This window comes from Budorcas taxicolor, chromosome 9 (genome assembly GCF_023091745.1).
Source record: "Budorcas taxicolor isolate Tak-1 chromosome 9, Takin1.1, whole genome shotgun sequence".
NCBI classification, from domain to species: Eukaryota; Metazoa; Chordata; class Mammalia; order Artiodactyla; family Bovidae; genus Budorcas; species Budorcas taxicolor.
The window spans coordinates 17,599,668-17,620,655 of NC_068918.1; the positions used below are offsets into that span (position 1 = coordinate 17,599,668).

The following is a 20,988-nucleotide window of genomic DNA, read 5'->3' on the forward strand; positions in this document are numbered from 1 at the left end:
GCCCTGGAAGATAATACATCCACCGAAAACAAAGATGTAATAAACATTTATTAATATATTCACAATACATTGCCAAAGTAAAGAAAGAATATTACCAGGTGCATATATCCATGGTAGCTTTTTAGAATAAAAGAATAAATATCTATATATTTAGCATAGAAAAAATATAAATACTAGCTGTATGTGTACAAAAATGTAGGCAAGAATAGTTTATCAGAGCATATTCACTGAAAGCATATTTTAACTTAGTTTAAGTTACAGTGATTCAAATTCAGTGTGTGCTGCATTCTTTTGGAATCTCTCCTTATTACTGGTGATTAAAGGTACCCTCTGTCTTCTATTTTTACTAAATAGTAGAAAGGGCATCTCTGTGACCAGGTCCACTAAGCTGACCTTTAGGTAGAAAATGTCCCAATATAAAAATGTATCTCAGTCACCAATAGGATCAGGCACGTAAAATTTTAATCCAATTAAAGAAAAGAATGCCTTAGGAAGACTAGTCAATGGATAATGCCCCTCCTGTCTCTGAAAGCCAAAGGCCTAGCCTCTTCCGCATGGTTCTTCCCCACAGTACCTCATGTCTCCAAACTTCTTGCTGATGGCTGTCCCAACGTTGCTGAAAGCCGCAGTTGCCTTCTGCCCCGCATGACTCAGGGTTTCATGTGTTTTCTTGTAGCTAGAAATAAAACAGAAAAATAAGAACAGCTTGTTATCAAGACCGCCCATAATACATTCATCGTCCTTCTCTCTCCTGTGGGCTTAGTCGCTCAGCCTGGCCGACTCTTTGGGACCCCATGGGCTGCAGCCTGCCAGGCTCCTCTGTCCATGGGGATTCTCCAGCAAGAATACTGGAGTGGGTTGCCATGCCCTCCTCCAGGGGATCTTCCCAACCCAGGGATCGAACCCAGGTCTCCCACATTGCAGCAGATTCTTTACCACTGAGCCACCAAGGAACTTCTGAAAGTTCCCTTTCCAAAACAGATTTAGGAAGATGATCCACAGAAGCAATTGCTTCTGTTCTTTGGGAAGGATGGATTGGTGGCTGCTCATCAGCAAGAAAGTCAGACCATGCAATCTGAACTCAGTAAAAAATACACATTTGTAAGCCTAGATGTGAATGTGCAGATCTTTAATCACAAATAATGGAACTGCTTTGATAGTAGAAAATTATTCTTAAAGAGATGTATTAACTCTATGAAAGGACAATGAAAGCTCTAGCCATCAAAGCTAACAGATTAGAGAATGCATATTTCAAAGAGAAATGTAAGCTTTTACTATTTATGTGGGTAAAAGGAACCATAAAAAGGCAAAACTGAACTAGTACTTATTTTGTAATATGGAGAGAGGTTGGAGTAAGAAGGGTGCATAATCTTAAGCTAATACAGTGACTTTTTTCAAGACAGTTTTAGGAACACAGTACTGCAATGATCTGTTCCCAAACCTATGTCCCCACAAGGCTGACTCCCCGAGGACAAGGAAGCCATTCATTTTTGTGTCCCTAGGATCTGGCAGCAGGAAAAAGGGGAAACTGAATAAATACTAGATGAAGGAATCAGTGATCGAAGGGGAAGCGCCTCTGTTGGTCTGAACTGGGAGTCAAGGCAGAAAGAACAGAGCGGTGTGATGGATTAAAGAGAGAGAACGGACAGACTTGACAAGAGGTTACTAGTGACAAATGGAACAAGACAAAAAGACTGGCTTCAGGTTTTGAGCATGGTGGCAGGAAAGGCAGTGGTGTGTCCACTAGCCTGGGGAATTTCCAAGCGTTAATTAATGAAGCAGAAAACAAAAGCACCTAACCTGAGGGAATATGTAAGTCAAGTCACTATACTGCACTGCCTAGACGTCTACAGAGCTGTATGTATTATATTGGATTTCCCAGGTGACGTCAGTGGTAAAGAACCTGCCTGCCAATGCAGGAGACATAAGAGATGTGAGTTCCATCCCTGGGTCAGGAAGATCCCCTGAAGGAGAGCACAGCAACCCACGCCAGTATTCTTGCCTGGAGAATGCATGGACAGAGGAGCCTGGTGGGCTACAGTTCTTAGGGTGACAAGAGTTGGACATGACTGAAGCGACTCAGCACATATGCACATGTGTTATACTTAATATAATTATATCTCAACTGAACCAAAAAATTTGAACTGATTTTTTAAAAATTAATTGTTATAAATGAGATGGTTGGATGGCATCACTGATTCAGTGTACATGAGTTTGAGCAAGCTCTGGGAGACGGTGAAGGACAGGGAAGCTTGACATGTTGCAATCCATGGGATCGCAACTGAAAAACAATTATTATAATGCACATACCATCATATTCCAATATACGCTGTCCCCAGGTAAGTTCCCTCAAAGCTCCCTGCTTAGCCTAGAACTTTCATGCATATGGCACCTCCAAAAATACTATGTCCTATGATATCCATTATGTGGGAACTTCCCTTATACCTCCACCCCTTCCACCTCCCACAAGTCATCCAGCCCTAAATATACTATCAGACTTTAAGCAAATGCTTTAAAATACCATTGTTGGTTTTCACTTTCAGTTCAGTTCAGGTCAGTTCAGTCGCTCAGTCATGTCCGACTCTTTGTGACCCCATGAATTGTAACACGCCAGGCCTCCCTGTCCATCACCGACTCCCGAAGTTCACCCAAACTCATGTCCATCAAGTCGGTGATGCCATCCAGCCATCTCATCCTCTGTCGTCTCCTCCTCCTGCCCCCAGTCCCTCCCAGCATCAGAGTCTTTTCCAATGAGTCAACTCTTCGCATGAGGTGGACAAAGTATTGGAGTTTCAGCTTTAGCATCATTCCTTCCAAAGAACACCAAGGGCTGATCTCCTTTAGGATGGACTGGTTGGATCTCCTTGCAGTCCAAGGGACTCTCAAGAGTCTTCTCCAACACCACAGTTCAAAAGCAGCAATTCTTCTATGCTCAGCTTTCTTCACAGTCCAACTTTCACATCCATACATGACCACTGGAAAAACCATAGCCTTGACTAGACAGACCTTTGTTGGCAAAGTAATGTCTCTGTTTTTGAATATGCTATGTAGGTTGGTCATAACTTTCCTTGCAAGGAGTAAGCGTCTTTTAATTTCATGGCTGCAATCACCATCTGCAGTGATTTTGGAGCCCCCCAAAATAAAGTCTGACACTGTTTCCACTGTTTCTCCACCTATTTTTAGTAATATGATATTCTATTATTCTTTTTTGTTAGCAGGAAGAAACAAGTCTATAATATTATCAGCACCATATGTTATTTATTTACACAATGCCTGTGTTTTTAGGAAGTGTAAAAATCATGTATTATCTAGATGATAAAATCAAACTAAACATTCATTACTAAACAGACATTTCCTAGGGAATAGGGAAAGACACATATTACACATAACACCCTAAGTGAAGGGCTGTTCTGGAGTTATGCACTGCACAGACTTTGTACCTTATGGTGCATCCTAATTGGGCTTGATCCTAAAACTGAATAAGTAATATGCATCCCCATCCAGATGCTAGGAGCCTGCATCTTGAAAAAGGGCCCTTCTGTCAGGCCACTGATAACCCCCAAGGAAGTCAGCATAGTTGCATTTCACTCCCTTCACTGTGCCATGAAATTCTGTACATAGTTTGTGCTGTGCTCAGTCGTGTCCAACTCTTTGGTGACCCCAAGGACTGCAGCCTGCCAGGTTCCTCTGTCCATAGGTTTCCCCAGGCAAGAATACTGGAATGGGTTGCCATTTCCTTCTCCAGGGGATCTTCCTGACCTAGGGATCGAACCCACGTCTCTTGTGTCTCCTGCGCTGGCAGGTGGATTGGATTCTTTACCACTACGCCACCTGGAAAGCCCACTTAGTTTATATTGCTGCTGTTGCTGCTAAGTCGCTTCAGTCGTGTCCGACTCTATGCGACCCCATAGACAGCAGCCCACTAGGCTCCCCTATCCCTGGGATTCTCCAGGCAAGAACACTGGAGTGGGTTGCCATTTCCTTCTCCAATGTGTGAAAGTGAAAAGTGAAAGTGAAGTCGCTCACTCATGTCCGACTCTTCGAAACCCCATGGACTGCAGCCTACCAGGCTTCTCCATCCATGGGATTTTCCAGGCAAGAGCACTGGAGTAGGGTGCCATTGCCTTAAAACTGTTTTTCAACTCTACTGCATAAAAATATGTCCAATAATATTCAAATGATGAAAAACAACTTAAATGCTAACCTTCTGATTGAACTGACAACCTTCTAATTTAAAAGGAAGCAGTATTTAACATTTTAGATTACTAACATCTCTTTGGGGAAGGCGATGGCACCCCACTCCAGTACTCTTGCCTGGAAAATCCTATGGACGGAGGAGCCTGGTGGGCTGCAGTCCATGGGGTCACAAAGAGTCAGACACAACTGAGCAACTTCCCTTTCACTTTTCACTTTCACACATTGGAGAAGGAAATGGCAACCCACTCCAGTGTTCTTGCCTGGAGAATCCCAGGGATGGGGGAGCCTGGTGGACTGCCGTCTATGGGGTCGCACAGAGTCAGACACGACTGAAGTGACGCAGCAGCAGCAGCAGCAGCAGCATCTCTTATTTTAAGCTAAATGTGAATCACACCACTGCTGAGTTCCATAATTGGCAGAGCAGGAGACTAATACATCTTCCTTAAATAAAAGTCAAAATGTTAAGATATCCTCAGTTGCTGTCAGTTGTGCACTGGGAGGCAGAAAACTCGAGAGTATTTGCTCTAAGACGTCTGTGTTGCGTGCCTCTCCTCAGGGTTCCCATAATCCCCTCTGCACAGCTCTTTCCAAACATTGTTCTTTGTGCTGCAATTAGGGTTTCTGAGTCCCTCTCTGTGACTTATCTGAACTTCCTGAGGGTGGGGACCACATCTTGTTCATCATCACTGTATCCCCAGCACCTGAAATCAACCAGAGCAAGAGCCCTGTGAGGCCAAAGGGAGGAAACAGAGTCCAGTTGGATTCCCTGACTTCAGGTACAAGGTGCAAAGTCAGGACTTGGCAGCGTGAACTTTCCCCTTCTAGGGAAGAGCCATGGTGACCTTAAAATGAGTGAGGGAAATTTGTCCTTGCGTGCTCTAAAGCAACTCCAGCAAACACCTTCTTTGGGGGAATATGGGCTTCCTTGGTGGTTCAGAAGGTAAAGAATCTGCCTGCAATGCAGGAGACGCAAGAGAAGCAGGTTCCATCCCTGGGTCGGGAAGATCCTCTGGAGAAGGAAATGGCAATCCACACTAGTATTCTTGCCTAGAAAATTCCATAGACAGAGACGCCTGGCAGGCTACAGTCCATGGGGGTCACAAAGAGTAGGACAAAACTAAGCAACTAAGCATTCATGCACAGGTATATATTGATGAGAACATTAAGTTCTACTCTCTTAGCAAATTTCATTTATACAGTAGTGTTTTCAACTATGGTCATTATATTATACATTAGCTCCTCAAACCTTATTCAACTTACAACTGATAGTTTGTACTCTTAGCAACCTCTCCCTATTTCACCCATACCCACCACCTCCAGAAACCGCTCTTGCATTCTCTGTTTCCAAGAGTCTGACTTTTTTTTTTTTAGATTCCACATATAAGTGACACCATGTAGATTCTATCCTTCTCTGACCTCACTTAGCATAGTGCCCTCAAGGCCCACCCATATTATTGCAAACAACAGGATTTCCTTTTCTCATGGTTGGATAATACTCCATTGTATCTGTGTGTGTGTGTATCTTTACATTTTAAGGAATGGGTAACCTTTAAACATTAGAACAGGTGAGCTGTTTGGCCAGCATACTGACAGAGGGCTCTTCCTCTCTTCATGTGCTAGTGATTTGAAAATCAGTGTTAATAGTCAAAAGGAGAAAGCATGTCATCCTCTAAAGTGTTCTGACCTAAAGCATTTTTCTACATGCAGGAAGAAGAAAAAAATTTAAATTCAACAGTCTTTTTACAAGAAGACATTTTATAACCCAAATCTATTTTCTATTATGGGATTTAAAAGAGAGTAATACTTTAACAATTGCATATGCAGCACTTCACCAAAGACAAAAACTATTTAGACTTCTTCTCTTCCAAAGGTTCCCTAAACACAACACCAAATCACAGATTTACCACTTGAATCTAGAAAAGTAGAACCTATGTTCTACCTTGTATGATGAGGCCAGTAAGAATGAGCAACCATGAGAGAGATGGGATACGTGGTCTTTTAAAATTAGGTCTTTAATCTTCACTGGCACTTCTGAACCTAATGGCGCCACAGCAATGCCACATAAATAAGATGTAATAATCTTTACTGACCACAATGGGCTGGAAGTCTTAGAAGCACAAAATCAAAGAGTAAATAAATCATATACCAAGCTTCAATTTTCAAGCACTGTGCATTTTTTAAAAAGCTGAATGTTAGATTTTTACTACTCTGTATATAGGGTGAATTTATTAAGGTTCCAAAAAGATGGAATAGTTGAAATTCCATTCCATGACCTTCTCCCCTTTGTAGACTACCATTTGGTCTATGATACAACTCAGAGGGGTTTAGTGTTGGGGCAATTTTACGGGTTAGCACAGGCCAAATACTCACTAAAACGAAGCACATCAGTTTGAATAGCCCACCATGACATGAATCAGGTTTTCAAATTACTTTTCCTTCTATCTCCAGAAGAGATTCAATTTCTCCTCCAATGGTCTCCCCACCTCTTCACCCCAAGGCCACCCACCTCCCCTGTGCCTCCTTAAAGCCTAAAAACATTATAAAGCTTCAGAGAAGAAAAAAGAAGAGGGTAGGGGGACTTTCTGTGTGTGTTCTTAGAGTCTTTGAAATCAAACAACTATGACAAAAACAACAGCAACAACAAGCCCTGGGACACAGATGATCTCTTGACCTAATACTGTATGGTTATCTTTCTAAAAAGGAGTTAATTTTAATCTGCTGTGTAGTTATTCCTATTCATCTGGTTTCTTTCCAATATGAACCCTACCACAAACTAAAACATGCAAAATCTTTCATTAACATATCAGAGGTTTTCATTTCATTATAAATCAAACTAAATAGGTCATGACTGTTTAATCAGCATGCAAAATATTGCCTCTGGAATACCTGTAGTGCCTTGACAGTTAAAATTCCTTTTAGTGCTTTGAAATCTAATTCTATCCAAGCTAACCCTACCCCAGTTGATCACTCCCTCACATCAAAATTTTCACCACATGATGCATAGATATTGTTCTAAAGTCAGTATGATGTACATTAATAGCAGGAATTTAAATATTCAGCGGAGGAAAAAAAGGAAAGATGGGTGAATGGAAAAAATAAAGAATCTTACACACATATCCATCACCCAGTTTCCTTTCAGTCTTTTTTCTACATATATATATTTTATAAGTGAGATGAGTTTTCACTGAATATTATGTTAGCTAGCATTTTTCTATGTAATTAATTTTTTTTTTGGAAAAGTAGCATTTTAATCGGAGAAGGTGATGGCACCCCACTCCAGTACTCTTGCCTGGAAAATCCCATGGACAGAGGAGCCTGGTGGGCTACGGTCCATGGGGTCACAAAGAGTCAGACACAACTGAGCGACTTCACTTTCACTTTTCACTTTCATGCATTGGAAAAGGAAATGGCAACCCACTCCAGTGTTCTTGCCTGGAGAATCCCAGGGACAGAGGAGCCTGGTGGGCTGCCGTCTATGGGGTCACACAGAGTCAGACATGACTGAAGTGACTTCGCAGCAGCAGCAGCAGCATTTTAATGGATGCAAATTATTTAATAAACAATAATTTATTTCACCATTAAAAATATCCGGGGGAAAAATAGATTCTATGATCATACTCTACCCCTTGTCCCAACATAGGACTTTTCCCTTCGCTTCAGTTCAGTTCAGTTCGGTTCAGTCGCTCAGTCGTGTCCGATTCTTTGTGACCTCATGAATTGCAGCACGCCAGGCCTCCCTGTCCATCACCAACTCCCAGAGTTCACTCAAACTCATGTCCATCGAGTCGGTGATGCCATCCAGCCATCTCCTTCTCTGTCATCCCCTTCTCCTGCCCCCAATCCCTCCCAGCATCAGGGTCTTTTCCAATGAGTCAACTCTTCGCATGAGGTGGCCAAAGTACTGGAGTTTCAGCTTCAGCATCATTCCTTCCCTTAGCAGTCAAGAAAAAAGGGTGCGAGAGAATGATCTCCTAAAATTATGTTGCTGATAGACTCAGGCCTCCCTCTTAAAGAAGAGATTTATTCTTCTTTACAAAGGAAAGTTCACATCATTCCTAAAGGTGAGTGAGACCGTAATCATCTGTATTTACTAACTAATCTCTGAGGAAATCTGTTCTAGTCCTGTAGCTTTCACCACATCAGTATGTGGATAACTCTCATGTCCATCTCTAGCCCTGATTCTTCCTCTGAGTCGCCCCCTTGGAGCAACTTGTTGGTCTGTTGGGCATCTCAGACTGAACACAGCTCAAACAGAATTTTTTTCAACATTTTATTTTGCGTTGGTTGCTAAGGCATGTCTGACTCTTTGCGACGCTATGGACTGTAGCCCAGCTGGCACCTCCATCCATGGGATTTCCCAGGCAAGATTACTGGAGTGGGTTGCCATTTCCTTCTCCAGGGGATCTTCCCCACCCAGGGACTGAACCCAGGTCTCCTGCATTGCAGGCGGTTTCCTGCATTTCAGGCAGATTCTTTACTGACTGAGCCCCCAGGGAAGCCCTTGTATTGGGGTATAGCCGATTAACAATGTTGTGATAGTTTCAGATGCACAGTCAAGGGATTTAGCCGTATACATGTATCCATTCTCCCCCAGACTCCCCTCCCATCCAGGCTGCCACAAAACAGTGAGCAGAATTCCACGTGCAATACAGCAGATCCTTGTTGGTTATCCATTTAAAATATGGCAGTGGACCTGTCCATCCCAAACTCCCTAGCCGTCCCTGCCCCTCATTCTTTCCCCCTTCCTTGGCAACCATGGTTCCTTCTCTTAAGTCTGTGAAGCCAAAACAGAATTCTTGGATCTCCCCACCAGACGTGCTTCCTAGAACAGCAAACAGGCATACAAAGTGCCAGATGCTGTTCTGCACTCACTGAATCCTCATTACCTATGACAGGTACTAATATGATCTCATTTCATGGAAGCCCCTCTATGCATGGGAGAGAAGTATCAGCAAAGAGAAAAACTGTTTCCCACTCAGATACTAGGAATGTAATATCTTTAAGTTCCAAAGGGTAATAGTAGGGAAGAAAATGCATAACACAAGGTCAAAAATTTCTTGATGGTGGAATCTGGGGTCAAAGATAGGAAGCCTCTATGGTTTTTCCATCAGGCCCCAGCCCCCAACACACGAAAGGAAGAAAAATCACATTAGGATTTGGGCACCTTCTTCCCTTTGGCACAAGACCACCTGGCAAGCTAAATATTTTAAATCATTAGAAAAGTACCACAATAGTTAATTATTTTGTGAAATTTTAAAAAATAACCCCACAAAAGCAAGACCGTAGAATACTCAAAGTTATTCTATACCTTGCCTAATATCAGACAAGAAGATAATAGCAAAGCTGAAAACATTTGTGGTGGTCTAAGAAAGCAAAACTTGCTTCTCCAGTGTTTCTCCTGTACTCTCACATTTACCAGCACACTCAGGACACTTCTGACACCAGATGTGTTTGTGTGGAGGGGTTTCTCACATCAAGAGGTTCTGCAACACCAGCTGAGTCTCCTACAGTTTAATTCTGACACTACCTGGAGATCGCATCAGACCCCACAGGTTAAGGGTTCAGTCCTACAGGACTGCGCCCCACTCACCCCACTTCAGATACAAATCGCAGGTCCAGATTATCACCAGTGCCCCTGACCAAAGTGTTAGTCACTCAGTCGTGGCCGACTCTGCGACCCCATGGACTGCAGCCCGCAGGCTCCTCTGTTCATGGAATTCTCCAGGCAAGAATACTGGACTGGGTTGCCATGCCCCTCTCCAGGGGATCTTCCCGACGAAGGAATTGAATCTGGGTCTTCCACATTGCAGGTACTGTCTGAGCCACCAGGGAAGTCCAAGGGGCTATAAATCAAAGGTTCCTACAACCTCCTCCCCAAGTTCAATTAATTTGCTAGAGTGGCTCACAGAACTTAAGAAAACAGATTACTTGCTCGGTTATACCGATTTTTTGTAAAAATTATATGATAAAAGATACAGATGAACAGCCCGATGAAAGAGGCATGTGGGGATGGGAACCCATCCCCATGTTCCCATGGGAACGCATGCTTTCCATGCTGTCTCCTGGGACACCACCTGCCTGGCACTTCCATGGGTTCCGCAATCTCAAAGCTCTCCAAATGCCATATTTTTGAGATGTTTATGGAGTTTCATCGTAGGCATGATAGACCATTTCGAGGTCCTTTTCTCTCCATAGAGAAGGGGGCATGGGACTGACAGCTTCTAATCATGGCTTGGTCTTTCTGGTGACCGGCTCTACTCTAGGAGTCCACCAAGAGTCATCTCATTAGAACCAAGGATACAGCTGTCACCCTGGAAATCCCAAAGGATTTAGGAACTCTGTGTCAGGAACAAGGGCCACAGAGCAAACATGAGAACAAAAGATGCTCCTAGCGCTCTTATCACTTGAGAAATTATGAGTTTGGGAGCTTTGTGCCAGGAACTGGAGGCAGAGGCCAATATATACATACACATTCTATAGAGTAACAGGGATAAAAAGCACATCCCCCAAATATGAAAGATACAGTTTTTTCTCTTTACGTTAATGGTCAACAAGTCTACAGTTTTTAAAACTGTCGATCATTTTTGATAGAAATTCAAAATATGTAGTGAGTGCCAAGTATTCAAAGGATTTAGAATTTTATGGAAAAACATAAGCCTAAAGTATATATTTAACAAATGTTAAAAATATATATATATTGAAGAGAAAGAATTTAAAACCGTACAACTCCATAAAAGTAGTCTAAGTGAAAACAGAGTTTTGGTGAACAAAGTTTTATTTCATGAAGCTACTGTGTAGAGCCTGCATCATGCAACATATTAATGACCATTCATATTTCTATATATTTTACTTCTAGAGAAAATATTTTCCCTGGACACCAGTACAAAATAAGCCTTGAAGGAAAAAAAAATATAGAAGAGGCAAGACAGCAGGCTCAGTGATTACTTTTTAAGAAAAAAAATATACTTACGCAGTAGTGGTCTGCACGTCATGCCAGCCTCTGCTAAAGTTCTGTTTTAATTCATTCATCAGGTTCATGCCGAGTTTTTGTTTTATCTCCACAAGACGCCTTTCTTTCGCTGATAAAACTTGTCGTAAGGTTGTAATTTCGTCTTCCAGCTACAAGCAGGAGGGAAAATGATGGGGGAAAATGTCAGACCAGATGAAACATACAAGGGCGGAAGCTCTCAGTGATCCAAAGCACCCTGGGCACCCTCTTGTTTACACAGCCCCATGCAAGGCCTTAGCGAACACATCCTGCAGAGAAGTCTAATATTTTAAAATGAAAGTAGATTTTTTAGTTTGAATGATTCTAAATGTAAACACTACTCCTTGTAAAAAATTCACTCATACAGCAAAATACAAAAACAATAAAAACCATGTGTAATCTACTAGGATATAGATACTGCTTGGAGTTTCTGGTTTTCAATCGTCCAAATGTTTTTCTAAAATTGTACGTAGATATAATTTTTGAACAGGAAATTGATTTTGTAGTCTATATCTAATAACTTCTTTTTAAATGCCATTAGTCAGTGTTATTTTTTTGCCATCCACACCTAAGCATACATTGTGGTTTTGCCAAGCTGGCATTTTACTACTTACTTCTTTTTAAAAAATGAAGCATCTAAGCCTCATTTATATTCCAAGTGTCACTCTACTCCTGACCACAAACAGCCTCACTAACCCTGTCAATCATCTTGCAAATGTGTTCCTTGGGTCACCAGAGACATAGCTGCTAGAAAAACATCTCAACAATGACATCTACTTTTGCAAAAATAGTGTTGTAAACCTTTGTATTCACAAAAAAATCACTTAAACAGAACAGGCAGAAATACTGAATCACCCATCTGAAATATTCTAGCAGAAAAGAACACTATCTTGGAGCTTTTAATATCAGCAAAATGTCCTAGTAGTCTAACATTATCCATTTTTTTTAATGGTTGTGAAACGTTTTTGTATGTTCATGGACATTTTTCTGAAGTCTTTCTAAAATGAATTCCACCTTCCATGCTGCTGCTGCTGCTGCTAAGTCACTTCAGTCGTGTCTGACTCTCTGCAACCCCAAAGACGGCAGCCCACCAGGCTCTCCCGTCCCTGGGATTCTCCAGGCAAGAACATGTTATAATTAGTAGCATCCTATGTTTTCTTTTTTCTTTGGCCACGCCAAGTGCCATATGGGATCTAGTTCTCCTACCACAGATCGAACTCATACCCCTTGTGTCAGAAGCACAGAGTCTGGACCCCCAGAGAAGTCTCCACGCTACCTCTTCTTGGCAAGCAAGAGTCTTCGGTATGCAGATATATACTCATTACTCCAAAAGGAGTGTATTCAGGGGTGACCAAGGGGGACTGTGTTTTCAGTCTCTCCATTAAATGAGAACACATTATCATTTTAAAATCAGATCCCTCTATCCTTTTGCTCTCATGTTACATTCCATATCTTCATCGTAGTCAGTGAGCTCACCTGCATTTAGTCTGTTGCCTAAGATTTCTCAAGGTTGTATCTCTAGCTCTCTTACCATAGAAAATACTTGGGCTTCAGGCCAGCTTTTTATTCAGTATAGAAAGATTTTTTTCTTCTTTCTTTTGAATAAATAATATGTTTGAGTGACTGAAATGACTGGGAATCTGGTTTTGTAGATATATTAGGTGTTACTGCTTTTTCCAATGTGTAACAAGAGTAATGAGAAATTTTTTAACTTGCAGAGAAAAATTAAAGGTATAGAGAAGAAGAGAGAGGTTTAAACATCTCGGTATTCTCAGCCTTTTATCTATGGAATCTCAGAAATTTATTCAAAATTCTGGGGGACAGTAGGATATTCATTAGTTTTGGGGAGTTGGGAGGAATGGGTAAAGGATTCATAAGATTTCTAATGACATCCTTGGTCCCAAAAAAGTGATAGAAATGCTGAAGTGACCAATTCATCAAACATCATCCTCAAGAAATATTAAATCCCACATCTAATCATTTAAAAATTGAAGCATATGTTAAAAGGTATTTGTAGAGAAAAGACTTCTAATGGTAAAAACATGAACTCAGTTACTCTATGCAGACTAATGTCAGGCACTATAATGAAAGTCTCACTATTGCAATAAAATGTTAGACTCATGCTTCTTAATGCTTCCATTTATATATCAGTGATCTAAACATAATATATGCCAAAATAGTTATTAAGAAAATCCCAAAAGGTAAAATTAAAAGATAATTCTTAAATTATATTAACATGCATGACTGAAAATGGTCAATCTCATCTCTTTCTGCAGAGCACAGAATCCTGACACAGCAGAAAGTCCTCTAATCACAAATACTTTAAATGATGATCCTGGTGAGATTCAACCCGTTATTGGACTAATGAGAATTTTTGGCCTAGTTACATCAATTTCAGTTTATATAAAAGTCACTCAGAGAGCACATTTAAAATGAAGATTCCAGCTCTTTCAGCCATCTTGGACCCTGTGAAGGCCTGCTGGGAACGGGACTTCTAAAACGACAAATATGTCTGGAAGGCTGTGGTCCAAGGCAATTTTTGCTGGCTATAAACGGGGTCTACGGAACCAAAGGGAACACACTGCTCTCCTGAAAACTGAAGGTGTATATGCTTGAGATGAAACTGAGTTCTGTTTAAGCAAGAGATGTGCTTATGTGTACAAAGCAAAGAACAACACAGTAACTCCTGGTGGAAAACCTAACAAAACCAGAGTAATCTGGGGAAAGATCACTCGAGCTCATGGAAACAGTGGCATGGTTTGTGCCAAATTCCGAAGCAACCTTCCTGCTTAAGGCCATTGGACACAGAATTCGTGTGATGCTGTACCCTTCGAGAATTTAAACTTCTTGAAAATAAATAAAAGTGTGGATTTGTCCTGTTAAAAATAAATAAATAAAATAAAATAAAATGAAGATTCCAGAAGGAGGCCCCTTTTAAGGCCCTGAGATTCTGATGTCTCAAATTTGGTGAGGCCTGTCTATATATATATATATATTATTTAACAAGTACCCCCAGATACTCTGATGCAGGTAGTATAGAAATTCCACATTGTAAGCCATATCAAATTCATTTTGGAATGAGCTGGAGTGCAGGTAAATCATTAATTGAAGTATTTAAGATATCCTTTCCCTGTTAATTTTGAATTAATCATGTCTTCGTTAGAAACTAATAGTCTGGTTCTCTGGTTTCTTGACATCCCCTAGGAGATCTCCTTGTAGGATAAATATTTATGTACAAGATTAGATATTTAAACTTGGTTACTTAAATATGAATGAACAGGAATTTAAGTATTGGCGAGGATGTGGAGAAATTGAAACCCTTGTACATTGCTGGTGGAAATAAAAATGGTTCAGCCACTATGGAAAATAGTCCAGCAGTTTCCCAAAAAGTTAAAGGTGGAATTACCATATGACCCAACATTCCTATTCCTACTATATTCCCCAAAGAATCGAGAAGAGATACTCAAACAAATACATGTATATACATGTTCATAACAGAACTATTCACAATAGCCAAAACAGGAAAACAATCCAAATATTCATCAAAGGATGAATGGATAAATAAATTGTAGTATATACATAAAATGGAATATTATTTAGTCACAAAAATAGATGAAGTACTGATATAAGCTACAACACACATGAGCCTCAGAAACATTTGGCTAAATGAAAGGAATCAGACAGAAGGTCACATATTGTATGATTCCACTTATATGAAATACCCAGAATAGCTGAATCCAGAGACAGAATGCTGGTTCATGGCTACAGAAAAGAAGGGTAAATGGGCAGTAACTGCTGAGCAGGTAAGGGATTCCTTTTTGAGATGATGAAAATGCTCTGGAATTAGACGGAAGTGGTGTTACACAGCATTATAAGAGTACTAAATGCCACTGAATGATTCACTTTAAAATAGTTAATTTTATATCAATTTGTTACAATAAAAATGCAAAAATACAAATGAACTAATGAGTTAGCTTCAAAATAAAATTTATGTTAGAAGACTGACGACTTACTTTTCTGTTTATTCTGCTATATTACATAAAATATGTCACAAATACAGAGAAAGAAATAGCTTTTTAAACTATTAATTATCAGTATGATGTTTAGGAGTAACAGCCTTTGGTGTCTTGCTCATACTGCTTCAAATCATGCTTCTTCTCCTGCCCTGGCTAAGAGTAAAGAAGAATTAAAATTAAAATGCAGATAATACCTGGGAGAGTATGACAGGCCATGGGTTACCAACACATTTGGTCAAATATTATTCTGTGTCTTTGAGGGTGATTATGCACGTGATTAACATTTAAACGGACAGACTGAGTAAAGCAGATTGCTCTCCCAAAGTTGGTGGGCCTCACCCAATGGGTTGATGACTTAAATAAAACAAAAAGGCTGACCCTCCCTTGAGTAAAAGGGAATTCTATCTGCCTGACTGCTTTTGAGCTAGGACATTGTTTTGTCTTGTTGTTGTTTGGCTTTTTTGTTTTTTCTTGCCTTCAGCTTCAAACTGAAACATCGGCTCTTCCCAGACCTTTAGACCAAGCTGCACCATTGACTCCCCTGGGTGTCCAGCTTGCTGACTGTAGGTCTTGGGAGCTGCCAGCCCCCAGAATCACATTAGCTGATTCCTTGGAATAAATCTCTTTCTATATACATCCTATTGGTTCTATGTCTCTGGAGAACCCCAATTAACACAGAGGGGTGCTACAGTAAGACACTATTGGTTATGCATGCTTTAGTTGTTCACCAGTTCAGTCCAGAAAGAAATAAATACTTAAAGGAAAAAACTGGGAGAGGAAGAAAGAGCCCAGGACACTTATTTGCCAGCCTGAGACAGGTGGCTTGACGGCACTGTGTGCTTTCCTTGGGAAACCACACGCCAAGAAGGAACAGCCAAAAGAGGCTTGTCTACTTAGTAATGCTGTCTGGTAATTTTCCTACTCTTATTAATACCTATTTTTCTTGAGTCATTTTATCTAGGCGACATTGGCAGTACTTGATTATTATATAATCATAAATTTACAGTTATAATGCCAACACTTTATCCTTTTCAAAAACCAAGCCACATTATAGAATACTGAGCATCAAATGCAGCTTAGTGAAATGAAAGTGTGAGTGGGATGTTAGTAGCACAGAACTAATGAGCAAGTTTATTTAAAAAGAGAGTTAGGGAAAAAAACCCCACAGAATAGATGTGTAAAGACCTCAGAAAAGATGTTAGGAGCAGCTGGTAAGAGGACTAATGAGAACAAATGCTTAAAACAAATAGTATTTCTTTATATATGGACCAGATTTGTTTAAAAAAAAACCCCATATTCTACTTCTAGAATTTACAAATACATATATTTGTTGGTGCTATGAGTCAAGTTCATTAGAAATCTTAACTGCACACCTTCCATGTATACACAAACCACTGCATCAGGTCAGAAGTGATACTGGTGTTGCGTTGAAGGAACTTTTTTTTCTCTTTTTAGAGCTCAGCTTTTTATTGAATGCGTTACTAAAGAGGTTTAGTGAAAAAAGACCAGAGCCCATGTCATCATCAGACTCTTCAGATTCTACTGTCTTTGCTTCTGCTTTCTTCTCCTCAGCTGGGGCAGCAGTGGTGGCCGGGGCAGGTCCACCAGCCCTGGAGGAGGCCCCCGATGTTGCACTGGCCAACGCCTTTGCAAACAAGCCTGGCCAGAAAGGCTCAACATTTACACCAGCTGCCTTTTTTTCTTTTTAATTACTTTATTTATTTTATTACTTTACAATATTGTAGTGGTTTTTGCCATATATTGACATGGATCAGTGAACACATGTACACCAGCTGCAGTAATGAAGGCATTGATCTTATCCTCCGGACCGTCACCTCCTTGTCGTGCAGAATGAGGGCCGAGTGGATGCAGGCGAGCTCCGAGACGGAGGCCAGGGTGCAGGCGAGTTAGCTAGGAGGGGGCTGCCAGGCACAGTGCTAGTTGCCGGATGAAGTGACAGCCTCACCCCAAAACGGCCTTCGCTTCCTCAGAAGGACCAAGCACCTTAGTGGCAGCAGAGGAAAGCTGAAGGAACTTTTAAAAACACGTGTATTGCATGACCACAATAACCAACTCAAGACTGAACAGATTCCTCTTTTAAAATGCAGACTTCCGTCTAAGATGTAGTAGCCTCTTGGACAGTATTTGCTTACGTCTCTCTCCTCAAGGACAGATCTTCCTGCAGCCAGCCCTTGGTAAACAGAACAATATGCTGGTTGTGTGAGTGAATGCAGTTACAGATTCACCCTGAAGTCTAAAGGTGTCCTCCTGGGAATATGGGCTACAAAACAGCGTAAGGTGAAAGCAGAGCAGGGTGCGGGGGGAACGCAGCAGGGTGGGTCCAGCCCAGCTAGCAGACAGCGGAAGAATCCGAGGGAGGGCAGTGTACAGAAGGGGAGACTGGGTGCCCGGCATACCCTGCGACCCCTTTATGCAAAGCAGTCAGACAGAAGACGTCCTCCTACGCAAAGCTCTTGCCTTGGATCACGGCCACGACTGATTGCCTGACTCGAAAACAATCTAACAGGCTGATCTGTGAGGTGTCCACCCACGTGGCTAACAGACCCAGTGGGATCTTCCCTCAAACAGAGAGGAGCTGCTTGTGAGCAGGGGTCCTGGAAGAATATCTGTGGAGAACTGAAGTAGATAAGCTGAGCTGTTTACAAGACGTCTCAGTTCTTCATAGAGCCAGCCGTGAGACTGCTGAGATGTCCTTGATACAATTAAACCCTAGCATCTGAGGTCATCTGAATGCATGTGTGGTCTGAAAGAACCTAATTTGTGTGTGTGTGCGAAGGGCAGGCACTGTGTAAGGGCAGAAAAAGCGGGTTTAAGAAAAGACTGAGCATAAAGCATTGGTGGCCTGCGGTGGAGGGAGAAGAAATGGGAATGTGAAAAGGAAAAATAGCAGTTAACTTCCTCTGCTTTTTGCTGCGCATGAGCAAAGCACTGTGCCCAGTGTCCCCAGAAGTCACACTGCCACCTTTAGCAAGACGCAATGCTTCTTCACCCCTAAGGAATCCAGAAATGAGAGACAGGAGGCATGGAGGCTAATGCATCCTAAGGGATAAAGCATCAATCCTGATAACATGAACAAGTAACAGGGAGTCTGATGTTACTTTCAGAAGTCAGGCTCAAAAAGTCTTAGGAGTGAGACACCCTGGAGGATTGTTAATGTGGCCAAATGAGACAAAAATGTGTGGAAACTTTGGGTTTTTATATTCATGGGGGCAACAATTGAGAACCAAGGCTTACTGCTTCTCAATTATCAAAGCAATACATGATCATTGTTGAAAGTTTAGAAAATATAGAATGCAGCCGCATAAAATATAGGTGTATGTATGTGTGTATCCGTCCATCTGTCCATCTACCTATCTGTCTATCAGTAATTGCCGAAAGAAAAATCAAGTCATTTTATAAAACTTGGTCTGTTACAGAGGTTGTGTATGAACTTAAACTTGGACAGCAGCAGTGAAGGAGTTAAATTTTAGCTTAGAATCAGTTAGCTAACACCGGTCTGTAGAATATAACTTTCGGACACCAAAACTGACACAAACAAGTCATGATCCAGGATTCCAGGCCTTAAGAAAATGTGGAGCTAGGACGTTCCCTGTCAAGGCTGACTGGTCCATGAACCCTGGCAGGTGTGGCCAATGTGAAGTCAACAAGGTGGTTCTGGATCAGTGGCCACAGACAGACCCAGCTAAAGAACTAGGCCATTTGATCTGAGGCACTGTCCTTACTAAAATAATCTCTGCTGCACTAGAAGAACAAGCTGCTCTTTTACTTGAGCATGAAGTGATTTTAGGGTGTGTCTTGTGAAAGCACCTGAAATGTCTTCAGTCTTATTAAGAGCTATCATGAACACTCACCATCAGAACCTTAGAGCTTGGAGAGTCTGGGATGAATGAAGTGGGGTGAGGGTAAGGTGAAGCTTAATTTAAACCAGTAGAAGAGGCCAAAGCAGGAAGGTGGAGCCCTGCTTGCCACTGGACCAGGGGCTTTCTGTCCTCTGAGCCAGGGATTCAAAATGGGGAGGAACCCTGGCCCCTTCCTTCTTGCCCTATTGCTGCTTCTGCTTAAGAAGCTCCCCTTCTCCTGCCCTTTCCTCTTACAATGTAAACGCTCCTTAGCAAAGTGTTGAGGGGCTAGTGGGTGATACAGACAAATGGCTTGAACTAAGAGTTGTCTTCACGACAAGCCAGGCAGCCTCCCTGAATCTAGAACCAGATGCTGGGAGCACTACACAAGATCTAACGAAGCCTAAAGTCATCACAGTTCCCTCTCCACCCGCAGAGTTCTATTCTGAAAAAGAGCACATCAATTTAATAAATCCAGTTGCTTCCATGACTGACTTGTCATTATAAAAATAAATCATTTCCAAGTAGTTGTTGAGCTAGGCTGCTGACCAAAAACAACAACTGCTCTTAAAAGGTAGCTGGCGCCTTAACTGAGGTCTTGAAGGAATTCCATCAGGTTTAAGCATTGTGATACTAAATATGAGGTGCATGTTTACAGCTATTTATTGTTGCTTGAGCATCAAGACCATTTGTTTTCCTACGGTCACCATTGGGTAATGGACCATTAGCATTACAAAATACCATAGAAAATGAATTATCTTACAATTCAACACCTATTCAATCTTATTAAATGAAAGGCAACATAACTGTACTATGGACCTTTTATTGGACCATATAAATGTTCCAATATATTGGTCCATATAAATGGACCTCCATTTCTTAAAACCTTATGGAAAAACTCAAACTTTTTGGTCAACCCAACATCAGACTAACAATAATTCTGAGAATCCGGAGATAGGCATAGCAACCAGAAGATCACTGAGCATACCTGAACTAGTTCTGCCTTTAACTCTTCTTTTTCTTCCTCGGAGAGCATGCTAGGGGAGTCAGCACTGGCTATTGCATCTTCATCTCTTCCTTGCAGTGGTTCGGTCTCCAACAAACCTTTAGGCAAGATTGGTAAATATACTGTCATTTAAAGAATAAATTTAGCCAAATTCTAGTTCCACAGTCTGAAGGACTAGATACTCTGATTGACCCTCTCTCTGAAAAACAACTAAAAATTCGGAAGAAAATCATTCTAAATGTGTAATGAGCTGCCAAGAAAGTGAAGAATACTAAGAAATGCCCAAAGCTAAGTGAAAGTGGGAAGCTGTAGGTATAAACAAGGTTTCATTAGTTCTGCATTTGCCACCGAGATGAATCCCAGCCTCGGTTTTCACTGTCCCATGGGATGCAGAGGACTGGGGACAAAGCCCAGGACTATTGAGGGAGAGGATTTTATGAAGAGACCCCTCCATAAATCTGCCACCCCACAGGGCAACACCCTAAGAGTAAGGTGAACTGGAAATAGATACCCTTCCTCCCCACAGGGATCTACAAGGCAGATCACCTGCCTTGACCCTCAGCACAGAATGGACAGACCAATAGAGCCTCCCCCAATAATTCATGACATCCTGAGATGGTCCCAAAAAACCATGAGATCAGTTCAGTTCAGTTCAGTTCAGTCCTTAGTCATGTCCAATGCTTTGCCACTCCATGGACTGCAGCACACCAGGCTTCCCTGTCCATCACCAACTCCCGGAGCTTGCTCAAACTCATGTCCATCTAGTTGGAGATGCCATCCAACCATTTCACCTTCTGTCGTCACCTTCTCCTCCTGCCTTCAATCTTTCCCAGCATCAGGGTCTTTTCTGATGAGGCAGTTCTTCCCATCAGGTGGCCAAAGTACTGAAGTTTCAGCTTCAGCATCAGTCCTGCCAATGGA

At 41.6% G+C, this 20,988-nt stretch overlaps 1 protein-coding gene across 1 annotated transcript in view; it reads right to left on the bottom strand.

Annotated features, from left to right (window-relative positions):
- TPD52L1 (TPD52 like 1) overlaps nt 1-20,163 on the bottom strand; it is a 33,185-nt gene extending 13,022 nt beyond the window's left edge. The window contains exons 1-3 of the mRNA XM_052645670.1: nt 20,050-20,163; nt 11,168-11,316; nt 575-676 (exon numbers count right to left, since the gene is read on the bottom strand). Coding sequence (XP_052501630.1) covers nt 575-676; nt 11,168-11,316; nt 20,050-20,097 — 299 coding nt within the window. The 5' untranslated portion in view covers nt 20,098-20,163. The remainder of the gene's footprint in view (nt 1-574; nt 677-11,167; nt 11,317-20,049) is intronic.
- Nucleotides 20,164-20,988: the final 825 nt, after the last annotated feature.